Source organism: Lathamus discolor, chromosome 21, assembly GCF_037157495.1.
Source record: "Lathamus discolor isolate bLatDis1 chromosome 21, bLatDis1.hap1, whole genome shotgun sequence".
Lineage (NCBI taxonomy): Eukaryota > Metazoa > Chordata > Aves > Psittaciformes > Psittacidae > Lathamus > Lathamus discolor.
The window spans coordinates 2,420,779-2,447,043 of NC_088904.1; the positions used below are offsets into that span (position 1 = coordinate 2,420,779).

The 26,265-nt window shown below is 48.8% G+C and overlaps 1 protein-coding gene across 3 annotated transcripts; it reads left to right on the top strand.

Annotated features, from left to right (window-relative positions):
• Positions 1 to 2,343: 2,343 nt before the first annotated feature.
• Positions 2,344 to 25,144, top strand: LOC136024418 (uncharacterized). 3 transcript variants are annotated; one of them, XM_065699733.1, is made up of 8 exons: positions 2,344 to 2,450; positions 4,607 to 4,678; positions 22,408 to 22,494; positions 22,928 to 23,147; positions 23,325 to 23,467; positions 23,826 to 23,942; positions 24,134 to 24,361; positions 24,992 to 25,144. In XM_065699733.1, exons 2-8 carry the CDS (start codon positions 4,634 to 4,636, stop codon positions 25,007 to 25,009), a joined length of 858 nt encoding a protein of 285 aa, XP_065555805.1. In that variant the 5' UTR covers positions 2,344 to 2,450; positions 4,607 to 4,633; the 3' UTR covers positions 25,010 to 25,144. The 3 variants fall into 3 exon arrangements, with proteins under 3 accessions (XP_065555805.1, XP_065555806.1, XP_065555804.1); XM_065699734.1 differs by lacking the exons at positions 2,344 to 2,450; positions 4,607 to 4,678 and adding an exon at positions 22,226 to 22,311; XM_065699732.1 differs by lacking the exons at positions 2,344 to 2,450; positions 4,607 to 4,678 and adding an exon at positions 22,229 to 22,326.
• Positions 25,145 to 26,265: the final 1,121 nt, after the last annotated feature.

Consider the following 26,265-nt stretch of genomic DNA (forward strand, 5'->3'; position numbering starts at 1 on the left):
CTTCATTTGAACTAGCAGCACCAGCAGCCATAACTGGCTCCTGAGATCTTGTTTGCTCTGAGCCATTCAAAGGGTAGTAATGATATTGCTGCTGTACATGGGAGATTGCAGAAATCTCTGGTAGGATTAGTTCAACAGTACCTACCCCTGTAGCACAAAAGGATATCAAATTTGCATTTGTAGAGCAAAGATAATCTCATTGGGTTCATAGAACTGCAGCTTGGAAGGGTGAAGCTGTGGTGTGATCTGTCCAGACATTCCTTAAGACACATTCAATGAACAGGGGACATGCACGTCTGGGATACACAGTAAATGTTCTGTTCTCAGTTGATCTCTGAAAAAGAAAGTTTAGGATATTGACGAAAGTTTTCTCTTCCATTCGGTGTTTGCTGTGTTTGTTGTGGAGCAAGAGATGCACTGGAGGCCTGTTGATGTGGTGGCTTGCATAAGATGGAATTGCATGCCTGGCAGTGTGGGATGGCATCATCTGGGAACAGACCGGGAGACCGTGGGTCAGCTGTCCTGAACTGTGAATGGAGTAGAACAGACTGGACCAGGTCTCCACAGGAGCCTCACTGGACAAACTATTTCTCTCTGCCTTGGGACAAAGCAAGGGTGTGAGCTACAGGGCAGTGGAGATGCTCCCAGTGTTACCAGTCACAGCTCCAGCTCTTTTCATCATAGTCATTGGTTGGTGGAAGAGTTGCTTGATTTGAAAGTGAGGAGCAAGAATGTGTTGCCATCACTCATGCCCACTCTTTCCTTACAAGAAATTATGTGTAAACTTAGCAGAAGCCCCAAGAACCATTTCATAATGGTATTAATTTGCTCAGTTGAGCTTCTGAGTCCCTGGCTATCAAAGCCATGTATACCTGGGTGTCATACCCCTGCAGCGGGAGGTTAGCATTGACGCAGTTCGGTCAATGTGAGGAGGGGCTCTGCATTGTCTCCCCAGGGACCTGCTGGGTGATTCTTTTTCTTCCTTTCAGATTGTAAATAATACAACTAAACCCTGTAACTGATTAAATGCCCAAAGGACTTTCCTTTGTACCAAGAAAATGGTACAAATGCCTGGAATTCTGTCAGATCATAATCCCACAGGTGAGATTAACAGATGCGTTTCAAAACCCTCTTTGCAGAAAGGGCTAGTCTTACCCCAGGCACAAGCATGCTGTACCATGCTGGTGGATGTGTTAGTACCATGTAGTAGTGGAGGTCTTGAAGACAGATCCTGAGCATTCAGTGAAAACCATGTCTCATAACCCCAGTTAGGTGTCTCAGTTTTCTAAGTGTCCCCTCTTTCTCTGCTGGACCACACTGAAACCCAGACCAAAACACCTTTGTGTTTTACAAACACTGAAATTCAAGGCCTGATCTGGATTTGGCTATGGTGCTTTACACTCCTCAGTAATGAAATGGTTAAGAGGGAAATAATGAAGGGAGATGGCTGGGTGGACAAATGCCAGCATAAGAAAAAGGTAAATGGAGAGGCATTCTGGTTCGTTGCACAGGGGAAAGAATAGCATGTGTGGCATGAAGTTATACTGGATGCCTATACATTTGGGGTGTGGTGATAAGCGTTAACGTGAAGGTCAAGTGTTCAAGGATATGTGTGGATCCTGTATATCTGCATTTTTAGCATCGCATTCTTTAGAAGGTCTTTTCTTTTTTGATAACGTATGTGTCCTGATCTGGGTTTTCTGCAGCCAGGTAGGTGCGCTTTCTTATCATTATAGGAACCTGAGGGATTCCCTGGTTGAGACCTCCTTTAAAGCAGTACAGGGACCCATTAACACACCTTTACCTAAAGTGGAAGTGTGCTAGCAGGCCCTGCTGCTTTGCAGGTGCCTGGCCTAATCAATGCACACAGGGCGGCTGCGGCTGCTTGGAATGAAGGTGCAGCCATCCTGCCTCAGCTTAAAAAACTAGGCAGATCAGATTCCCCTTCCTGCACCCAGCTCTTACCCACTGCAGCAGGGGAGAGGAAAACCTGTCATCCCTTTTGCTCTCTGTCAGCAGGAATGGCTCCAGATTTCACTGGAGATGCTCCAAACAGTGGGGAAATAACAGTACTAATATCACTGTATCACTGCCCTCATAGTTTATGCTTTATGCAGTTTATGGCCAGGCTTTAGGCTCTTGCATCTCCCTGCAGACATCCCCGGAGCAGTCTGATCACTGTGGTATCCACTTCTCTCTTTCCAGTACAGAAGTTCCTGCCTAAATGACCCTGCATGTGATGTAATGTTAATGTAAATCATCTTCAACCCAAATTCCTGGAAAAGTTAAAAATTAACTTTTTTCTTTCTCTTTTTTACTTCCAGATGTAGAAGAATCAAAAGGGAAAAATATTTTTTTCAGGACAACACAGATGGCACAAACATGCTGTGGAGAGGGAGCTTGGGAGTCCTCACTGCTTTTCACCTCTTACTTCCCTGAAAAGACCACGGGTGAGTTGCTTACCTTCCTCTTCACCAAACTTGTCACCTGGGCCATGAATTTCTTCCCCTGCAAGGAGCTGCACACAGAAGAGCTGTGGTTCTCTGCTGATAGATGCTTTGGTGCTGGCAGACCTCATCTGGAGAGGACTCGAGTCATTCCCCTTTCCCATGACCTTGCTTGTTTAGCAGCAGGAGCAGAACGCATCCTTTGAGGGAATGCTGTAGGCAGATACTTGTGGGAATGAACTCAAAACTCATGCGAGGTTTGGAGCCTGCAATGTCAACATATGCAGCATATATAGAAGTAAGCTGTGTGGCTGGTTTGCCATCATAATGCAAACAGGTATGAGTTTCAAACAGCATGGTCCAGTGAAGCTGTAACACTGACAGCACCTTTCATTAACTAAAGTAAGGCCAAAATGTCAATAATTCTAAGGATCTTCTTGTCATGCACATCTATTTACTACCTGTTTAATTGTGGTAGCATGGGTTGTCACTCTTGAAAAGAGAACTTGGTCTAACTAGAGCAACCTTGAAGAAACAGCCTTCTATCACATCCAAGATGTCTAAATGAGGAAAAACAATTGTTGGTAGTAGAAATGTATAATATTAAAGTGGTCTTTTTAGGTTTTCTTCTAGCAAGGATTCATCCAAATGCAAGCCAGCCCTAATATAAACAGATTCGAATCCTCCACCCTAATTCTCAGAGGGCATTTCAAACCATTCAGCTAAGCAAAAGAGATGTTTCATTCCTCAGCTCTACCCAGCTCAAAGCTTCTCTGAGGTGGTCAAAACCTTCATTCTCATGCATATTCCCTTTAGAAAATGAGCCCTTATTGAAATCTAAGCTTTTACCAGAATTGTGCTGGATTTTGCCCATTATAGTCTGAATGAAAAGTCAAACATGCAAATAAAGCTGGAATATTCCATTTTAAAATGACAAGAACTTCACGTTTCCATTTTTCCTTTCAAAATAATTTTTTGCTATGAAAATTACTACTTGATGTAATAAATTGCAATAAGAATATGAAAGAAGCCTGTCAAAATGACAACAGAGTATTTCAAGTGACTTTTAAAACCTTTATAAACATCTCATTTTTGTGCTGAATTTCTAAATACGACATTTCACTCCTCACTGCAATGAAAATTGGGTTTGAAATTACAGAATTTCCAAGGAAACAGACATTTCAGTTTCCACGTAGGTGCAGTCTTAATGCACTAAACGTTTCAAACCCCAATCTTTGATTGGGTAGTGCCAAGTATTCAAAACCAATTTCTGAAATCTGTAAGGAATCATGGATAGAGTATAGGATAGAGATGTTGTGCAGATATTTTATCAGTGTTGTTTTTAAAGCTTTGAAATCTTTATGCACTAAAAGAGACAACGTGATTTTATGGCCGAAGTGTTTCAAGTCCCCAAGGACAGTTCTCATCTGAGATTACTGGTTTCCTTTCCGTACTCCCTGCAGAACTGGCAGTGAAACTCAGTTTCACTTGGTGTGAACCTTTAGTTCAAAGTATTTAAGCTCAGATAAGATCTAAACTCATGACTTCATCTGCTAAAGGCAAGGCGCATTAGTGTTGCCACACTGCTTTAATAAAAGGCAAAGGGAGTGCCTGCTGTTCAAGATCTGTTTCCAGTAATGCCCAGCCAGAAGCAGTGCGATGTCAAGCTCAGCCGGCTCGGTGCACGGCACAGTTCTGTTCTCCCTGATATCTCCAGGGCATTTGGCCAGCACCTTCTTGACACCCTTTTTCCTTTGTGCTGCTTCTTGTGCTGGGAGAAAGCAGCGGTCAAAGATGGTGGTGCCCAAAATGTCTGAGGTCTATAATGGTCAGGGAGAAACATTTACCAAATTGAAGATAGAGGTGGGCAGAGCGCTACAGCTTGGTTGGCTCCTGCCCTTTCCTTCGTTTTGCTCTTCTTGGCCTTCCTGCTGTACATTCCTAACCAGTATTGCCCCTGCAGGCTTGCCTACAAAGACTCTAATTTGTATTTTAATCCTTCGTGATAGTTTCTTTTCATATTAGTAACAGAAGATGGCTTCTTCCCTATGTTTCTAAAAATACATAAATATATGGAAATCGTATCCACTCACAATGTTGCAGCATGAAAGTTCTGTAAAGGTCTCTAAAAGCTTCACAGTTGGTTTTACTATCTCTAGGAACGTTTGTTGGGGAGTCAAAGCTGGATGAGACACAAGACTTCATCTCTACAGCCACACTGCAGATATAAGGTCAGTAGGAACCCCATGCTCTAGCCTCCTACAGGCACTCAAGGCATCACGTGGAGAGCTTTTCTGGGACAATCCTCTTGCTTTAAACTGAAAGACCAAAATTGCATTGTTGAGACGTGTGTTCAGTGAGTGGGCATCCTGCAAACAGAAAAGCAAAGCTAAAAACCCAAGACAAAGAAAACCTGGCTCAAGAAATTATCTTGGAGTCTCCCAGAGGACTGAGAATTGAATAAGAATTGGTGAGAATTGGCAGTGTCTCCGTGCAAGTGTTTGTGGGAAGAGGGGGTAACTTTTGGAATCTCACTAAATTCTTGGGCACAAATTACTGTATTGTATTAAGGAGTTTCCAGGTCAAAAGTAGTTTGTCTGAGTTTTAATGGTGCTTGACATAAAAGGGTTACTTGAATTTATAGCATTGCCTTGTTCTTATTCTGGTAGCAGCACAACACAGAATATTTTGGAAGAGCATTCTTTTTTCTTTTCCCATATCATTCATTAGTGAATGAAATTCAATTTTTTCCATTACCAATTTCTTTTCTAAAGTTGGGGTAGTCCAAGCAGCCTCTTTTCATATGGAAATCTACCAAGATTTTGGCATTTCTTCTTGCACTGTATGAACTTGATTTATATTTTCCGAATGAGGGGAACAAAACTGGATTGAACACACTGTTAAGGATGAGGAGGCATCATCACTAATGTAATATATGACACTATAATATTTTCATCATTACATAAAACCTATATTTAAATATCCTAACGTCTTACTGCTTTTCTGGTTAGAACACTTTGCTGAGCATGTGCTTCTTAATGAGCTTTTTAAAGCGGCACCCAGGCCTCTTGGTTGATTTACAATGCATGAAGACCAGGAATACTTCAAACTCTTTCTTCGCATATGCATAATATTTCAGTGGCCTTAATCTGCCATCCCATTGCCCAGCTGATCTTTTTTCCTCTCCCTTCCTATGTGGGGCAATTCAAAATTCTCTCTAAATAATTTTCTTTAAGCCATAAATTTTATACCCATTGTTCACTAAACAGAGGCACCAATTTTGTGTCTTGCAGAAATCATTACGATATGCAGCTGATAATCTCTTCCTTTGCTGAAAGTTTGGCTCTTAATTCTACATTTTGGGTTGGTTTCTTTTTTATCTCTTAACTAATTTCTAATCAACAAGAGAAGTTTTCGCTGTGGAGCTACTTAACCATACAACTTGGACACCACCACATCCCTCTTATCCGAGCGGCTTTGAGCCTCCATCTCCTCATCACTGGTCCCTAGAATAAAGCAGGGGTAGCAGAAATGCCCACGTGTTGTAGATCCGTGCAGAGAGAGCATTTTTACATCCCTCTATGGAGAACTCCGCTTGCTGTTGCCATGCTTACTGTGTTCTTCAGGATCCCTTCAGCAGCTTGTGATTTGTTTTCCTGGGAGTGAGAGGCTTTCTGAAGTCTCTGAGACAAAGTGAGCAAAGAGGAGCATAAACAGTGCTCCCTCCAGCTGGCTCTCGGATGCTCCCTCCTCCTCTTCCTCCTCCTCCTCCTCCTCCTCCTAATCGGATCTGTCCATCACTGCTGCTAGCTGGGACTTGCCCAAAAACAATACCCCAATGCAGCGTAAGCAGTGTGTTCATAGCTCTGTTTGATCAAGGCTAAATTCCCTATATCTTTGGAGTGGCTTCAGGGGTGAGGCTTCAGGCCAAAAGGCTCATCTGTTTACCCTTCATCCACTTGTTCTAACGTTTTTGTTCTCAGGGCAGTTAACCACAGGGCAGTTTCAAAAGGAACGGCAGTTGCTTAGGGTTAAGAGCATTTCGTCTCTATAAACCAAGGACTTGATAAGAGTCAGGGTGTTAGCACAGCGCCTTAACCACAAAGCAACATAGGTGATTGATGGGATACTAAGTGTATGGGTGTAGGCTAAGAGTCAGGAATAAGATACTGGGATAAGATAGGGGCTGGGAGAAAAGGGTTTGCGGAAGGTCACAACTTGGGCCCTTCCAAAGAACACAGGAAGATTTAGAAGAGGATGTGCACAGAGACCTGATGTCCCAGTGACCCCAGTGAAAGTTCTGCCAGACAAGCAAATCACAGACACAGACTGGTTTAGGTTGGAAGGGGCTTTCAAGCCTGGGCAGGGACCCCTTCCACTGGAGCAGCTTGCTCCTAGCCCCTGTGTCCAGCCTGGCCTTGAGCACTGCCAGGGATGGGGCAGCCACAGCTTCTCTGGGCACCCTGTGCCAGCGCCTCAGCACCCTCCCAGGGAAGAGCTTCTGCCTAAGAGCTCAGCTCAGTCTCCCCTCGGGCAGGTTCAAGCCATTCCCCTTGGCCTGTCCCTACAGGCCCTTGTCCCAAGCCCCTCTCCAGGTTCCCTGCAGCCCCTTTAGGCACTGGAGCTGCTCTCAGGTCTCCCCTTCAGGAGCCTTCTCTTCTCCAGGCTGCCCCAGCCCAGCTCTCTCAGCCTGGCTCCAGAGCAGAGCTGCTCCAGCCCTCGCAGCATCTCCATGGCCTCCTCTGGCCTCGCTCCAGCAGCTCCACGTCCCTCTTGTGCTGCTGCCCCAGAGCTGGATCAGGGCTGCAGGGGGGGTCTCCCCATCACGCAGCAGAGGGGCAGGATCCCCTCCCTGAGCTGCTGCTCCCGGTCAGGGGGTGCAGCCCAGCACACACGGGGGGTGTCTGGGCTCAAGCGCTCACTGAAGCCGGGTCATGGGGAGCTTCTCCTCACCCAACACCCCAAGTCCTTCTCCTCAGGGCTGTTCCTTCCAACCTCCCCCAGCCTGTGTCTGTGCTGGGATTGCCCTGACCCAGGGGTAGGACCTTGGTCTTGGCCTTGTTGGACTCCATGAGGTTTGCACAGTCCCACTTCTCCAGCCTGTCAAGGTCCCTCTGGATGCCATCGCTTCCCTTCAGCATGTCAAATAGTGGGAAACCTTGTCATCTTGCATTTGGGTTTGTGGGGGACATGTGAAAGGACAGGAGCAGAATGCAGTGAGGATGGAAAAGATCAAAATGGGCAAGAACAGCAAGAAAAGGGAACATGGAAGCATCATCATGATGAAATCTCATGATGCCAAGCTGAAGTGGACAAAGGGGCCTTGGTCAAAATACAGCTCCATGGGAGGCAGGCACAGCTTCTGTGACCAGACCCGATGTTAAATGTGGTTGTGTGTATCCCCACCTGCAGGAATCCCAGCCCACGCTGCATCTGTTCCTACACTGCAGAATATAGTCTGTGGTGTCCAGGATGTGTTTTTCCTTCTGATTAATATCAGACTTAGAGGATTTTCTTACCCAAAAAGACCCACTCTTTACATTGAAAAGCAAGAACAAAGTGAATTAATCTCTTCCTCGGATGAGCAGATTGCTAAAGGAGGACTGGCACATCAGAAGGCTTCCAGTTTAAGTAACATGAAAGATTTCAGCTACTGGTCTGAATAATTGAACTGACATGATTAGATCAACTTTCTGATGGTCTAATTGAATTAGGTGAATTTCTCAGTACGGCTGTTGAATTTTATGTTCGTATTGAGCCAAGCAGATGAAGCTGCAGATACAGACAATGTTTCTTCCTCCCTATGTGATTTCTGTAATGAGTCGAATCCTAACAAGAGGTCAGCAAGGAATTTTTATATCAATTATCAAAGGTTCATCTTAGTTTCTTCCCTGCTAGCGGATTCATATAATCCCAGACTGGGTTCGGTTGGAAGGGACCTTAAAACTCATCCAGTTACAACTCCCTGCCACGGGCAGGGACACCTTCCACTAGATCAGGTTGCTCAAATACTAATCAGCTTGATGCTGGGCATTCTGAATAGCTGATAGAGAGGAGCTGCCTTTGGCCTTTGTGGGTCCCAAGATGGTTTTCATTATCCCAAGGGATGAGCTTCTAAGCCCAAGTTCATTGTGAGCTAAACATCAGCCCTACAATGACAGACCCCAAAAGAAAGCGAGCAGAAGTGCCTCTGCTCCACCCCATCTTGAACATGGGGTGGAGTAGAGGCAAGAGCAAGGCCAACAGAGAGAAGGCGGATGTGCTTATGAGCTTATTCCACTCGCAAGAGCATCTTAGTCTGCAGAAAGGAGGAGGTGCCAGGTTCAGCTGCCTCCACCTGACCTTTGTCCCCAGGCAGAACTGAAAGTGTCAAAAGAATTACAGCCGACAGGAAGTTTGTTCAGCCTGGACTATCGCAGTGTGGAGCGGAAGGCTTAGGAAATACTGCGGTAATCGGTGTTTGTGCTTGGATGAACTTTGTGTCATCAATTGCTTTTGAAAGCAGGATATTTACAGACACGGGAACCTGGTGCATGTGAGAGCAGGGTCAGAGGTTTCTCCTCCACCTCATACACTGCCCTGCCAAGCTGATGGACACCATCCCTCTTGGCCACCCGGATCTCTGCTGGTATATGCTGCAAGCCATATGTAGCTTCAGTAGTGGGGAAAAGAGCAGCTGCTGCTTCTTCCGCTGATGCTATTGCTGGGTACCACGCACAAGCCTGTTTTCATCTGCCCAGCTCTCATTGTAACTGCACATTTGTCTGCTGCAAACTAAGCCAAACTGCAGCCTGGCCAGAATGTAAAGACTGCTCTGATGAAAGCAAATGTTCAGGAACAGTCACTGCTGCCAGACCTTTCCCTTGTTGTGCCTTCTCAGTTGTAGCATCCTGCAGTCTGGCATTTGGAACAAGCCTGGTAAAGGACCAGGCCCACAGAACTCTTGAAAACATCTGATAAAACCCTTGAAAACGTGGTGGTGCATCAGGGAGGGGAGGAATCCACTCCTGCACTTAAAGAGAGCCACGTGGCCTTTGAAGCATGAGATTCAGCTGGAATTCTTTAATGCCTCTTATTTATAGTAACAACATACTCAAGACAGGGTCCATTTACTATCGTGTTTCTTCAATGTTAGGTCAAGAAGTTTTCCTTCTAGGAACAAAGCTAGTATTTGGAACACTTAATTTAAGGGCAAAAAGTCCAGAATGATTTTGACAATGGCTTTGATAGCTGTTGCAGTTTGTCATGGTTATAGTCTCATCACAAGAATGTGATACTAGAGCAGTGTGGAGTTTTATGGAACAGCAAATGACAAAACCCTTCTTCAGAAAATGACACCCTGAAGTAAATGTAGTTATTTTCCTTTAGGAAAAAAGCCTGGATGGGAAAGGTGGAGCTTCTCAGCTTGTGCAGAGGAAATCACACAACTCGCATTACATTTCTGTTAAAATTATACTGTGGTATCACACTAGTAAAGACATGCCATTCCCAGGCACTCCATAAGGATTCTCAACTTGATGGTAAGAAGCCAGTGTGAATCTTGAGACCTGAAGATCCACACCTTGAATAAATACAAGCCAATAAATTTATGTTCTCTGAACATAGTAAGTTCCTCATTTTACAGCCACTTGTTTTCATGGGTGCAGAGGGCACTCTATCTTTACAAGACAGTTCAGGTTTTTGCAGACTAACTGGTACAGGGGTTCAGATGATTGAAAGGACGTTTCTGTGTACCTACAGGGATGGTCTCGGTGCAACCTCCCAGCACAGGCTGGGTCAGGGAAACATGCCAAACCACTTTGTTCCCATCTACAACAGGAGATGGGTGTAAATGCAGCAGGTTTAGTGCTTTAGTTTTCTCTTCTGACAGTCCCTGGTCTGAATTGGAGTGCCAGTGTTCCCAGAGCATGGTCCCAGTCCACTGATGAGCAGATGCTCTCCTAACTCCTCTTACCTGAAAGTGATAATCAGGCACTGCTTGCATTCCTGTCTTTTCTCATCCTTCTGGATGCCTCCAGCCTGGCTTTTATTCACAATTTCACTGAGACAGACCTTTCCAAAGCTTTTTCCTTGTGTTCATCCTCCTGTACACCAAAGTTCAGGCTCTTTAACGTCCAGCTCCCTGTACTTACAGGACTTCCTCCTCTCTCATTCCTTTCACGTCTCTGCTCCCCCAGAAACACTGCAGCTCTTTCCTGCTCCTAGGCTCTGCCCTGCATCTCCTCCTTTTCCCCCCTAACCAACTCTCCTACCCAGGTCAGCAGGAGCATTGCAGCAAACAGCCAGTCTCCTCCAGGCCATGTGCCTTCCAACATTTGGAAGTTGCCACTGCATGCAGCACCTTTCATCCCTCAAAGACTTGTGTCCTTGCTAAAAAGGCTGAGTGGAGATGTTTCATTTGCTGACTTTGTCTCTTGCCTGGCCTTCCCCTGGGCTTTTTGAGCTTTCAGGCAGGGATGCAGCATGACAAAGGTGACAATGCAGGCAGCATGCAGGCACAGTCCTGCTTCTGTCAGCACTTTTGTCAGTGGAGGTCACCTCTGCTCCAGGTTCTTGAAGTCAGATATTGTTGGTTCCATGTCCTTGGAAAGATCTGCAATAAGGCTAATGGCCTCCTATACCTGGACTTTGAGAGCTAGGAGGAGGGTCTGCTAGAGAGCTTTCTTGTGCTCACAAGGCACTGAGCACCGTGTTGCCTGGACATGAGCATCTGACCTCTTTGTGCTGTGCTCTACAGCCTAGTTGGGTTGGAGCAGTTGCTCCAGTAGTTCCCATGCCAGCTCCCATGGCTTTGGACATCTCTACACATGAGGCAAGCTTGTTTCACCCTCCCATGACTGTGCAGCTGTAGCAGCAGCAACCCAGCGCAGCAGGTTCATGCAGGTGATTGTTGCATCTCCTCACCTTTTAGTTGTTGCTTGACTGCCAAGCTAGTATGGGGCTGCCTGTCCTGCTGAGACACCAGAGAGGACACAGCCCTTGCTGGCTCTGCAGCACCAGTCAGCGTGATCGTAGGCAGGAGCTGAGCAGCAGACCCAGGCAGACCTTGAACCTCATTCATTGCTGACCTCCTGTTTGTGAGGCCATTGCCATCACTGCAAAGGCTGAGTACCACAACCACCCATTAGTGAAGGGCTTTGGTCCTTTTCAGTCACCAGGTGCCACAAGGTTTTTGATGCTCAGCTTGGTGATGGACAGAAGACTCCTGTTTAGTGGGGCAGGTATCCTCCAGCCCAAAGGGCCACAGTGTCCTGCTGGAATGGACTGTCCTTACACTATCCATGTGCAGCAGGCAGCTCTGGATCCTGATGAAGTCTTGCTCTTCCCTTAAATATTAATGGTGATGTTCAGTTGAGCTGCCTCACTTCTGAGATCACACACAGGGCAACAGTCAGGCTTTTTTTTGAGTCTTCGCATGCCATCTGCTCTTTCATCATGTACTTTGTAAAGGAGAGGCCCTTACATTCAGGAAAATCATTTGATGAATAAACATACTGTTTTCCTGTGATGCCTTTTATTGGGACGTTAACCACTCTGACTGTGAAAGAGAAAGAGGTTTAGTTAGTGTTAAGACATTTCTTTTTAACATCTACAAGAGCCTGATTATCATTCCCCTTGCAGAGGCAGACTCAGAACTTAAAACATAGCAGAGACTATTCTCCTGTGTGATGTGCACTGTCAGGAGTGTCCAATGAATAATGTAACATCACGTTGTCATAGAAAACACCAAAACTTTGCTCTCACTTTCTGAACTCCTGCTCACGAAGGATTGATTGTGGCCCCATGAGAGCTGACTCTGCTGGGAGCTGCAAGCCTGCAAATGGAAGCTGTCCTTTTTCCATCACCATGGAAAGCTTTGACAAGTCCCAGGAGGAGCAGGTTCAGCTGAAATAGGACAGAGCGCTGCATGTGCTGACAAAGTGATGTACACCTTGTCATACAGGTCTGCAACTCCAACAGTCCCAAAGCGGCTCCTGTTCAGAGCCCACTTCCTTTCAGGCAGCATCTGAATGATTCTTTAACACAGTACTGAGGACCAACAAACTCTCTGCAGGACATTTATCTTCCTAGGGCTTGTTTTCTGCCCTCACCACGGGGACATGAAGTATCTGCTGGCTCTATGAGAAGGACTGTCTATTCCAGGTCCCTGCATTCCCCAATGAACCTACCACGAAGTACGGAAAGCTACAAATTTAGAGACATGTTTGTTAAAAACAAATTTGGAAACTGTTGATGTCCCACTAAAACCAGGGTCCTGCCTCTTGTGATGAGCAGCAGCAACTGGCTACAGGAGGTAGAAGAGAAGCACCATTGTGAATGGCCATAGGAAATAATGGAATCATTGAGTTGGGACCTTAAAGCTCATCCAGTTCCAACTCCCTGCCATGGCAGGGACACCTTGCACTAGACCAGGTTGCTCCAGGCCCCATCCAGCTTGGCCTTGAACACTTCCAGGGATGGGGATTTCTCTCCTCCAGCTTTCTGTGTTAGTATATTTAATGTCTTCTTTTATCATTAGCTTACCTTTCTTCTCCTCGTTCCCCTCTGTGTCTTGGTTTAAACCCATCCTCATTTAGCTAAGGGTAAGATTAGGGCTTTTTTAAGAAACAACCTCATAACACCCCTCCTACGGGCGCTGCCTGGGAGCAGCAGTAAGGGCTCAGTCTCCCTGTCAGATACTTGCTAACAGATAGCATCACATTTGCAGAGAAACGCTGAGGATTGTGAGCTATTCCTGAGGGAAGGGGATCCATTCTGCCCAGTGCCCAGTGTCAGTCCTGGCCCTGGTGCTGGGGGAAACCGAATGCTGTTCTCAGAAACACTGCTGCTCTCCATGACTCCTGGACAAGCAACGCGTGTGTTTGGATTCGGCTCCATCAGCATTCCTTGTGCCAAACCATTCTATGATTCTATGAACGTAACCTAGAGAGGGGCTTTTAAAGGTCCTGAACTGTTCACAAAGATGACAAACCCACAGGCATTTAAAATGTAGGACAAGGAGCAGCTCTCTTGCCTGTGCTGAAAACCTGCGAGCGCCGGACTGTGGCTGTAGGTTGGCATCAGGCGTGAGCAGTGCGGCAGAGAGCCAGGGGAGGGCACCAGATGCTGCACAACAGCAGCCGAGGCGCTGCCACATCCCTCGCAGCCGAGGCCAGCGAGGATGTAGGTGCTGGAGCTCAGCACCTTGAGCTTGCACCCATCCCTGGGCTGCCGCACGCTGCTCCACTGCTGGGAGTCCCGGAAGTATCTGACTCCTTGTCCAGCTATCCCAGCTGGGGACAACGTGAGCCACACTGGATGTGTCCGTGGATATGGGAGAATGGATGCTTGCTGATGTAAGGGTGCCTGAATTCAGGTTAGTGCTAAAAGCACATACAATCACCGAATGGTTTGGGTTGCAAGTGATGCGCGGGTAGACTCCACAACTCTTTAAGGTTGTAAAGTAGGTATGCTTTTATTCAGCGCTGAGGCACATGGGGGATCGTTCCTCCAAAGGCATGCGCACCTCAGCATTGTTCTCCTTCATATTTATCCTCTAAACTATTACATATTCATGAGGTTACACAACATGCCTATATATATATATATATAATACCTTCTTATTATTATGAGGTAAAGGTCCTTGCTTGTGTAGGGTCTCCTGGTGGTCATGGGCAGGGGTCTCAAGATGAAGTAAAAGAGAAAACAAGATGACTTCCCTGAACTTTTCATCTCCAGTTGTTGTGCATGTTCCCTGGTGATTCAGTCACTGTCCAAACTGCAAAGCTGATCTCAGTCAGCTTAGGGGTCCAGAGAACAGGAGTTACCGTTCCTTCCTCAATAGCCTTGGTCCTCCCACTCTGTTCCAGCAAGCATGGTAAGTGTTGAGCAGGTATTTGTTGAGTAAGCACGAGTAAGCAGTAACATTGTTAAGCAAACGGCTTAACCCTAACCCCCTTGTACATCAGTTAACCCTTCGCATCAGTAGGAACTTTCAAAGATCATCTGGTCCAAATGCCCTGCAATGAGCAGGAACATCTTCAACTACATCAGTTTGCCTGGAACCACATCCAGCCTGGTCTTGGATGTCTCCGGGGACTGTGCATCCATCACCTCTCTGTGCAACCTGTGCCAGTGTTTTACCACCCTCATTGTAAAGCGTTTCTTCCTCACGTGCAGCCTGAATCTCCCTCTTTTGGTTTAAAACCATCACTCCTCATCCTATCACAATAGGCCCAGCGAGAAAGTCTCTCCCATCCTTCTTGTAGACCCCTTTTAAGTACTGAAAGGCTGCAATAAGGTTTCCCTGGAGTCTTCTCCAGGCTGAACAAGCCCAGCTCTTTCAGCCTTTCCTCATAGGAGAGGTGTTCATATGCAGACAAGATCCTGCCTGGGCACAGGTAGGGGGGGCATGCAAGCAGGGACATCCCACCTGCACATCCTGTGGTAGACGACACCCCAGAGGCAGCACTGAGCCTATAGAACCAGGGCTATAGAACCAGGGCTATATTCAGCAGAGATGGTGAGCTGTGTGGGTAAACAGGTTTTATTTCTAGGCCTATCCATGCATCCCTAAGCATTGCTGGCAGCGTATCCAAAGCACAGCTCGGAAATCAGCAGTTCCACCCTGCTACCCAGAAAACCGAGCTGTCAGCATCGCTGTCCCCAGGCTCAGGGGGAACATTACCTCTGGATTTGTTCCCTGAGTGTTAATCATACTGATTCCCTCTTGGGCACTCTGCCTAAGATAACAGCAATAAAACCCCCAACATAATCTCAAGACTAGGACTACTGAAAGGACTGAGTTCCTGCACTGAATGGAGCTAGTTGTGATATTTAAGGGGCAGCTCCTGTAAGATACTGCATTGTCTGGCCATGGTCCAGGAGATAAATAAGCTGCTGTTTCATCTCAAGCCAGTGAATCACCCTCATCAAAATCAATAGGACTGATCTCATTAGTTGGGTAGATCTAGCAACTACTTCTGCGTTTTCATCACTCTCCTTATATAATAAGAAGCTTAATTCAACCATTTTTTTAGTACTGTGTCAACTCCAAACGTATAGGCAATGTTGGCTAAAGTCATCTTGTTTTCTACGTATCACCCTTATTGGCAGGAGGCTGTGAGGCCGACTGCAGCTTCCCGCAGGAGAGGAGAGCGAGAGGAGCTCTCCTGCAGAGTGTAATCCTCGGAGAAGATTGGGAGTTTGGTTGCCTCCAGCAGTTTCTCACTGTGCTGTCAAGTTTCGAGACTCCGCTGGGACTGCAGGAAAGTGCCTCTCTGAAAGGTTACATGCAGTGGAACAGAGCTGCAAGGTGGCCGAGCAAAGAAAGGAAAGAAGGAAGGGAGAAAGAGATCTCCCTGACAGCTCTATCCTGAAAACCATTCCCTTCTGCTGAAGGCAGAGGTACACAGCAGCCCCCTTGTTCCTCCCTCCTCCATGGCCAAGCACAGGTTTCCTTCCTTGACCTGGTCTATGGAGCAGCAACGTGGCAGCAGCCTCTTCCTTCCTCCTGCCCTTTTGCACGCCAGCAGCTCAGACACCTGCCAAGGGGAGGGAAAATATCAATGGATCTGGATCCATGAAGTGTGCCAAGTGTGGGGGGGAAAGGGAGGACTTGAAGGGCAGAGTGACCCTGGACAGGCTGAACACAGAATCATAGAACCATAGAATAGTTAGGGTTGGAAAAGACCTCAAGATCATCCATTTCCGACCCCCCTGCCATGGGCAGGGACACAAACATCATTAATATGGAGACTAAAATACTTGGTATGATGACAAAAGACATCTCTGGGCAGGGCAATAACTTCCTGTCAAACTTCCAGGAGTTACGAATATGCTAAGCTTTGGAAGGAGCAAAGAGTCACGGGTTTTTGTAAGGAATGGCAAAGCAGGGGATGGGTGTGATGCTCTGCTGTTGTGGGGTGACTATGAATAGCTGTGTAAACATCCACACACGTTCTTTAGAGGGTCACATTGCTTCTCCAGCACGACTGCATCTGGCCTGAGCCTGGAAGTGTTTCCACACCAGGTAAGAAACAACCCCAATCCTGGGAAAACCGTTTCTTGCAGATGCTGGCTTTCCCAAGGGTGGGCACAGCAACAGGCTTTGGCTTGAGAATCTGCTGGGTCCAGCCAAGCTCATTGGAAGAGGTGCCGGGAGGAAGTAAGATCCCCACAAATGAACAAAGCAGCTCTCAGCTCCTCGCTGGGGTCACATCCTGGGAGGTGCGAAGGCAATGGAAGATGGAAGAAAATTAATTTGGTTTCCCACTTTAACAGCTTGGTTCATCTGCGTGGGTAATTAACAGAAACAAGATGAAAATATTGCTCCCTGGCTCTGCCCTGTGCCGAAAACTGGAGCTTTCCCTGCAGATGCTTCCATGTGCTCCCTCTAATTGAGCTGGCAGTCTCGATTGGGCCGACTCCAGCCTGCAGCAGAGGGAGCAGCTTTGTTGCAGCTCGGATGAGCCCTGCCAGCGGGACTCTTTGCTGCATCTTCATGGTGAGTGGGAAAGCAGCCCCAGAGAGGGAGCTCGCTGCCGACCGTGCTCTCCATTGTGCTGTTGTAATGAAGCCCGTGTGGCACTGGGGTCTGCTCCTGCTGAGCCATGCTGCCACAGAGGCACCTTTGCAATGTGCTGCCATCAGCGACAGCATCACCTGTGTCTCTCAGGCCATTTCTTATGGCTGGAGTCCTTCTGTAGTTACCCTGGGAAGCCTCAAACCAGAGTCAGAGATCCCCATACTGCTGTTTCTGATGGGAAACCATCTCCAGGTCCACCACCCTTGATCCTGCTGCTTTCTGGAGATGTAACTTTGGAGGACTGCTGAAGGAGATGGGTAGTCACTTAGCACCACCAGGACGCCCCATGCTGAGCTCGTCACCACCTTGCCTACTGTGTTCCTGCTGCTGGCACTGAAGAGGAGGCTGAGCCACGTTATTTGTGGTGTGTGGCCTGAAAGCTGCACTAAACCAGGGGTGAGTGACATCATCCAGGGGCGAGCCCAAGCAAACCAGAGCCAGACAAACTGTGGGTGGAAAAATCATGGGGCAACTCCTTACAAATGCCTTCATAGCTTTCCTGACCATTGTCTCACTGCCACAGGTCTCCAGTCACCCTTCAGCACCCAGGGATGCAACAGCAATCAGTGAAAATCTCCAGCTCAGTATATTTGGCATCTCCTTGGCTGGGAGACCCTAACCCTAACCATGGAGGGATCCCCCCAACTCCTTACCCCAGCTGGGGCTCAGCAGCATAACAACCACAGCATCTCTCATAGCAGGTCATGTTGTCTCTGTTGCTCCATCTCAGCACAACTGTCCCTACTCTGGAGGCGAAGAAGTGACAGCAAACGACAGGAAGATAATGAGGTTTCTTGAGATGCACCATGACCAGCCCTGGCCCTCCTGGGCTTGCTGAAGGTGGGTCTCCAGCACCACGGTGATGTGCAGGGCTACACAGTACGTGCACAGAGGAGCCCTGGGCACAGCCATAGGGCTGCAGCATCGTTGTGCTCTGCCCATCACGGGCACTGGGGATAGTCCACATCCCCTGTAGCCTGGGACGACCTTCACATCAGGGAGGCTGGAAGCCAGTATTTCTCCTCCTAAGTGGATCAATGTCACCACAGCTGGCTCTCCAGGAGTACCTGAAGGGAGAAGCAAGGACCTGAATGCACTCACACAGCTGTGCCTCTGCGAACCGCAACTGGGGACAGAGGTCCTGCTGCTGAGCCAGGGTGGAAAAGTGGTTTCTCTGTTCAAGCACAGCTGAGCAGGGAGCAGCTGCTGCCATGTGCCTTGCAGAGGCTCACATGGCTCTGCCCAGCAGGAATGCTGAGCCTCTTCCCTGTGCCACAAGCAGGGAATGAGCACAGCTTGGCTGTCAGATGCTTGCAGTGATGGAAACCAACCCATCCCTGGAACAAATGAGAATAACAGCTAAATCAGAGGCAGTCACTACCTGGTCCCAGACACTCTGCCAGCTGAGGAGGTGAAATGGAACCTGGTGATAAGCTGTTACCTTCAGAGCATCCAGGCACCCATGGAGCCCACATATAAGCATGGAGGAGGGTGGTGAGAGCACACATGCTGCTGGAGGGCAGCTGAGGGTGTTTCAGGAGGGGTGGGCAGGGAGGAGGGCAGGAGAGCTGGGCTGGGGAGACACACAGGGCTCCTCTCGCTTGGGAAACTGCATCCCCAACTCCTGCGGAGTCAGTGGAAGAGCATCCCTGTCTACGGCCCCGTGGGCCTCCCTGCTTCCCAAGCTGGGACCTCAGACTGCAGCAGACTGTCTCATGGCCAGAGCTTGACCTTTCCAGCACCAATTAGCTGGGAGAGGAGCCGTGCAGCTAATGAGCACATGAAGGGGTTTATCTCACCTAGCAGGCATGGACACTGCATATAAAACTCTTGGCAAACGCAGCAGCTCAGTATTGATCTCGGGAAGGCCGCGTGCTCCAATGCATAAAAATCACACAGAGGAACGTTCATCTGCTCCCATCTGTCTCCTGCTGCTGCTTAAGGCCCAGTGTCTGTGAGACCAAGAGCTCTCCGTGCCCAGCATGGTGAAGAGCCCTCGTCACGCAGTAGGCACCTGAGGTTGTCGACAGTGAGAGACTGGCACCCCTTGGAGGTCTCTGCTCTGCCAACGCAAGCTGGGATGTTTGAAAAGGAAAGGGATATATCCTGATTTCCGCAGGTTGCAGTGGAAATGCTGGAGAACAGAGGAGATAATGCCACCAGAGAGACCTTGAGAGATATACTGGATCCATTGAGGGAAGGTCTGTTTATTTTTCCTGATAGACTTCACAGGAATGAGGCATTGGGAAATGCTCTTGGTATCTGCTCCTTTTGGTTGGGTTTGTTTCAAAAAACCTGCATCTGGAGCATCTGATCATTCAAAAGGGTCTCAGTATCACAGGAGAGCATCTCAACCAAGCAGGCCATGGCACGGTGGGGTGGGAGTACCCGGCTTCCCGGCTGCAGCAGCAGAGACCTGCAGGAAGGTACCAGGGAATCATAGAATCATAGAATTGTAGGTTAGGGTTGGAAAGGACCTTAAGATCATCCAGCTCCAGCCCCCCTGCCATAGGCAGGGACACCTCACACTAAACCATCCCACCCAAGGCTTCATCCAACCTGGCCTTGAACACTGCCAGGGATGGAGCACTCACAACCTCCCTGGGCAACCCATTCCAGTGCCTCACCACCCTCACAGGAAAGAATTTCCTCCTTAGATCAAATCTAAACTTCCCCTGTTTAAGTTTGAACCCATTACCCCTTGTCCTGTCACTACAGACCCTGGTGAAGAGTCCCTCCCCAGCATCCCTATAGGCCCTGGGGGAAGCTGCCTTTTGCCTGAGGATTTAGAGCTGTCCCCATGCAGCCCTTCATGCCCAGGAGGTTTGAGCTGGTGACTTTTCTGCTTCCACCTCCTCAGAGCCAAGCGTGGCTGGTGCTGCCGAACCCGCTGTACGTGGGATTAGGAGTGGGTAATTAGCCCTGAGCTTTTCTGCTGTCTGTACCTGCAGGAGGCTGGAACAGAACTCTGAGTCAGACAACAGCAGCATTTAGGAAGCGCACCAGGCCTGGGCAGAATAATCAGCTGCTGGTAATGACTGTTTTCTCTTGCCACATCAGTGATGTCTCCCGCTGTACCGTGCTCGCTGCCCGCCACGGGGTTTGCAGGGAAAGGACGTTCTGTCAGTCTCAGAGGCACGTTGCTCCAGTGGGAGATATTGTCCTTCTCACTTCGCAGGCTGGGGAGAGGCCTTGAGCTGTAATGTGGCAGCCAGCAGAGATTACGGCAGAGGGGCACAGTCTGACCACAGAGCACCCTTGCTTCGTGGCAGGGAATTGATGTTTCCTTCCTAACTCAGTCACGCTGCAATTCCCACCGCAGGCATTTTAAACAAACCTTTAATCCGTGATTCTGTCCAGGCTGATAATCCCCGTGCTGGCACATCCAGAGCAAATGAGTCTTCTACCATGGCAGGCTGTAATAATAACATATAATGTTTCTTCCCTTGGGAAATCCTGCCAAGGGCATCGGAAACGTCTTGTGAACAAAGATGAATGAAGCCCTGCAATCCCCCTGTGAAGCAAAGCTGATTTCTGCCTATTTTGTAGACAAAGTGAAGGGCACAAAAAGGTTCCCAGGAGCTCAGGAAGGTCACCAGGCAGGGAATAAAACCCAGGAGTCGTAGCTCCCAACCTTCAGGTTTAATTGCTAAATACAGCGGCCTCACCATTTCAGTCAACTGCCGTTGAGGATTTGTCCCCATGCTTTCCTTGGAAGATGATGAGGCAGTTAGGCAGAGCCATGTAGTAGCTTAAGCATCAAAAGAAAAAGGAGAGAGGTTTGCAGAACCATGGCTTAATGCACATTTGCCTGTCAGCTTGGAGCATGAACATGTTCAGATATCACAAGTCAAGTAACTGATAACTGCTCATTTATTAATCTCTGGTAACTCAATCTGCCCTCTCAGCCCTAAATGCTGAACAGAGATGATGCCCTCAGGAGCTGGAGATCGATTTAACTTGTCAAAAGCCTTAGTCCCTGACTCCTCAATGCCAGCACTCCTAATAATAACTGTTGGGCTGATTTTCTGTCACATAGCGAACAGATCCCAGCTCCCTTTCTAGAAGCTCTGGCTGCCACATTCTCCTGTGCTGGAGAAAGAGCTGTGAATATCCATGACATGAGCTCTGCAGGAGGGCACGTTTATGCCTGGAGAAGTCTGGGATTTGCACTATAAAAAGCTCCCACCCCCCTTTCACGCCAACACTGAAGTCCTCTGGGTACCAGTGCTTTCATCAGCATCACTGGAGGAGAGCAGGGGCTCAGGGGCCCCTTGGCTTGCTTCTTGCTCACCCTTGTTGCTGGGAGGTGCTCAGCCACACTGGGCAAAGCCTCCTTGTGAGTGGCAGCTCCAGCAAAGAGCTCATGGCTGAGCTGGAGTGAAGAGCTGGTGAGAAACCAAGCCCCCACACTGGAGCAGGATGTGGCACAGGTCACGCATCCAGACCAGCAGTGATGGGAGTCAAACTGAGTTAATAAACTCCCTGTCTAATGGCCCTGATGCAAACCTGATTGCTGCCTGCTCCATGTGGTCTCATTGCACAGACCTCAGTGACTCCGTTGTCCACCCCTCTTCACTGCCTGCTCTGGACTTGAGCAAGCCCTCTCAGTTCCACCCCTTGAGCATTGATCCTCATTGGGAATTAAGAGCTTTGAGAGTGAACGTGGCAGCAGCCCAACGTTGCCGGTGCAGGAGGCTCTGCTTCATTAGCCCCAAAAGATTGCTGACGATGAGCGCTTCAATTCTGGCATTGCAGGTTCTGCTTCTCAATAACAGCAAAAAGCAATTTCTGAGAGCACAGCCAATAAAGGGGAACTGGCTTTATCACAGCTGGTTAAGGGCGGTTGGCAAATGTGCCCTGTGGAGTAACTATTTCGGGAAAGCTGCTGTGTCCTGAAAGCAGAGGTCCTGCCTGCAATGGACAGGCTGCAAGAGGGACCCTGACACATGCAAACACCCCTGCTCCAGAGGGCTGACGTCTGGCCCCGAAATGCGTGGCCAGTGGCAGGGCTACCAGCAAGGTCTGTAGATGCTGGATACAGGTCCCCATCTCCGCAGGGTCATCTCTGCCACAAAGCCCTGCTCAGCTGGAAGGAGCAGTGTCCCACATGGGAAGGTGTGGAGCTGCCCCACTGATTAGGGAGGTCGGCAGCTCATCAGGGCAATGAGAAGCAGCTGGGCCAGCAGCTACAAATAGCTTGAGGGCTGCAGCCTGGGCTAAGCCAGGTTCTTTGCTTAGTGTAGACTTTTTGGCTTCATGGAGCAGCAAGGGAGGCCATGCACCAGTCCAGAGCAGGTACAGATCCTTCAGGTACCACAGGGGCTGTTTCTGGTGGGGACCCTGTCAGAGGTGGCATAGAGGATGCCTGACTTTCTTCCTCTCTCTGTTTAGAGGGGGCCAGTTGCCTGCAGTGAGCCCCACTCCTTCTCCAGCAGGTTCCTGCACCAGATCCTTCAGCTGAGCTCAGTCAAGTACCTGGTAGGTGATGCTCCTCTTGCTGGAGGAGTTTGGGGCCAAGGGGAGGGGTGATAAAGCCTTGAGACTGGCAGCTCCTTTGGTTTCTCTGCTGGGCATTCTCTCTTCTTTCAGTCTTTTCCCTGTGCTCAGTGTTTGCTTGTCCTCTGCTTTTTTTTTTCCCCCCTATCCCAGCTTTTGCTCTCTCCCTGGTTTGGTCTTGCCTTGCTCCCCTTTTGTTAATGGTTGTTGCAGCACTTGCGTTTCTCTCCTTCTCTGGGCTAGGAGAGGTATGAGGTCTTTGGGCAGACAAGGTATAACCTAACTGGTCCTGGTTTACTAGGCTAAAGATGGTCCCACCTTGGCTCTGCCCTGGGACAAAGCAGGGTTTAAGAGTTTTACTTTGGACTTCAAGTAGCTGGGAGGTCTCATGACCCAGTGTTCCTCTTGTCTGCAGCTGAAGATCCTTCAGAAAGCATCAGCCTGGATTGGATTTGTGGTCCCTGTGGAGACCCTTATCAGCAAGGTCTACCCCTTGCAGTCTCCCAGGCCCAGAAGACTTGCCAGGAAGCACCAGGGGAGACTGATGTGCTTTGTCCTCTCCATCATCCCCAACAGGATCCAGAACATCCTGGGCTACCAGCCAGCAGACTGGGGCCAGAGCAATGTGCCCAAAGGTAAGAGCTGTGACCTGCAACACCTGAAGGCTTTGCAGTTAAGAAGCACAGAGCGCCACGTGTGCTGTGGAAACACACTGGGACTGGGGCATCTGTGCTGGGTAGAAAGCTGGGAATCATGCAGATGTATGTTTGTTCCATGTGTGTTATGACTGTGCCTGCTATGAATCCCTGCAGAGATCCAAGAAGCCCTGATCAACTCTTCCAACAAAGCAAGCAAGAGGAAGCGGGATGACCTAGATCGGGAGGAGGAGGAGTCCTTGTTGGTGGAACTGGAAAAGGACCTGTTAGAAGATGACTCTGAAGATCTCACATACAAGGTAAGAGTTTCTGGCTGCTGAGCAGGTTTCTTCCTCAGGGGCTGAGCAATTTGGCGATGATTGTGTTTAGCTCCTGGTAGACTGGGAACGTCACTGCACGGGTCTGCAGGGGATCCTGGGCAGGGAGCTCTAAAAAGGTTTCCTTTACTGAGCATCCTTTGAGTGCTGCAGGTGCCCAAAGAACACTGGAGCATCTTCAGTGTTTGAAAAGTGTTGGGTGCCCCAGTCATCTCAGCCATTTGGTTGATGTCCCTGCAAAGCAGCATCACTGCCATCCTTGGCTATTTGGCTGTGGCGACCAGCATTATTTGGAATGGGGCCAGTGTGTCCTTCCTCAGACTACTTCTTTCCTCCCCAGCCCTCAGATGTAGAAACCGATAGTGAAGAGTATGAGACCCAGAATGACACTGAGGCAGACCTGGAGTTTGAAGAGCAGGATGGGATTGTTATTCTAAAGGAGTCATTGGATCTCCAGGTGAGTGTGCCTGCTCCATGGCTGTAGACTCTAATAGTGGGCTTTAAGGATGTACTTCAGTCCTTGCTCCCTTGGCTGCAGAAGAAGGTGTCTGGGTTTGCTCAGACTAATCTGAATTTCATGAGATCACTCATGGGTTTTGTGCTGCCCTTCTGCAGAGCTGCAGCATGACCATGCCCCTGTCTCTGCAGGTGGAGAACATAAGACCTGCTGATGTTAATAATACCCCAGAGCTGCTGGCTGCAAGCACAGAGTCAGGACCAGAGGATCCAGCTGTGTCCAGCAGTGAAGATGCTCCAACTGTTGATAGCAGTGATGGTGATATCCGGAAGCCACAAGCAGATGTGAGCAGTGGGGATGGCAGTGGGCAGGAAGCTGATGCAGACTATGACAACAGCAGCAGTTTGTCACTATCTGGGGTAAGGATTCCTCTGCGCTGAGCCATAATCCCACCCATCATCTTTTAGCGTGCAGCAGGAGAGGACATGAGCTCAGAAGTGTTTAAGCCTGGAGGGATGTCCCTGGGATCTGAGCCTTTGTGAAATAGTTCTCCACTCCCTTTGCTGCCAAGTGAGCTAGGAAAGGGTTGTAGGGGCTCTGGTTCTTCTCTCTGTGCCAAGATGGAATCCCTGTATGTTGCTGAGATGGTGCTGGGTGTGTGCGATGCTCTGTGCCAGGACCACCAAATGCCAGTTGAGCAGCTTGTGCTGGGACCCAGGGTGGCCACTTGTGAACTGCAGGCACTGCCAGCAGGTCACTATGAGCCCTTCGTGACTCACTGGCCCAGACGTCTCCTTGCACTTTAAAATGGGGAGGATCGGTGGAAGAGTCTTCATCATCAGCAACTTCACACGGGGTCCTTTACTGCTCAAGACCCATCTGTTGTCAAAGCACTGGTGAATACCCTCCTAATTCCTATGAAGCTCATGCTCTGCTTCCCTCACTTGCAGGGAAATGGAGGATGGGGAATGTCGCTCAGTGGGTTGGTTTGTACTCACTGCCAGTAGTGGCTGGCCAGTGTGATGGGTGGAATCTGTTGTGCTTTCCAGGATAAGCAGGAAAACTGATCCATGGACCCGGACTTCTGCTGTGGCTGCAAGTGCCTGGTTCTCTGGGGCAGCTGTGTCCTGAAGTAAGACTGTGAAAAGTGATGTCAATGTTTTTTGAACTTTATAATAAAATTACCTTATTTTTCATGCTAACTGGGGTGCAATTGGCTGTCAGCAGCTGGAGCTGGCAGGTTCTGCCTGTGCACCACATGGCATGGACATATGGCTGCTGGGAGCCCAGGGTATGGAGCTGCCAGCAGGACCTTTCTCTGTGATCCCTCCTGGGGAGAGACCCTTTGTGGCTCCTGGGGGGGGGTGATGACTTTAGGAATGGGAAGGAGAGGGGTGTGGAGGTGAGGCTTGGGCTGAAAGGAGCTGGGTGTCCATGTTCCTAAGCATGGATGGCCACAGTGACTGGTCCCCAGATGGCTGCAGAGGCATGGGGTGGTTGTTTCTCCCTTTACACGCATGGCATCCCCAAGAAATACAGGGCTAGTAAGTCTGTACCCTTGGGGTAAACCAACTAATTTCATGAGGAGTCCATGCTGCTCAGTGAGCATTTCTGGTTGGGTATATCCCCATGCAGCCTTCTCCCTCTCTGGGTCCTATAGACCTGAGCAAACAGCAATTTGGTGTCTGGAAAGGCAGGTTGGGATTGGAAAGGGCCTGAATACAACCTGGGGTGACTTGAGCTTCACCAGCCCATGATACGTTGCCTGGAACAAGTCACAGTATTCGAAGCTGCAAAGAGCTGTAACTCCTCTAAATGTGAGTGTAAAAATGGGAACAGCTTGGGGTGTTTGGTGCTGTTTCTTGGGGCATGCCTGGAGGCTGTGCCTGACACACAACTGCCTTGAGCTGTATGAGTCTGTGTGCATCAGCTTGCACTAATGATTCTCTAAGCATTAAAAGTAACTGTGGCATCCTGCTGCAGGGATGTTGGACTGAACAAGCTGAGGTTTTGAGCAGGTTTAACCTGGCTGGCCCAGGCCAGCTCTGCTCTGAGCCTGGCAGTGGATAACCACTGCTGCCTGCCACCTTAGTAATGTCTGTGCATGTCCCCTGCCATGGGCAAAGCCTCTAAGGAAGTTTAAACTGCGAGGAAGGAGGTGTTGAGATGCCCTGAGGTTTTTTTCTTATGTTTCCCAATATATATGGGCTGCAAGAAAGAGTGGGAGTTAAAAAGCATAAATCCCATGGAGTTTAAAGGCAGGGCAGTAGTGAGGATGGAGGTGTCCTCCCGCCCAGGTCCCGCTGTGATCAGGGATGCTAAT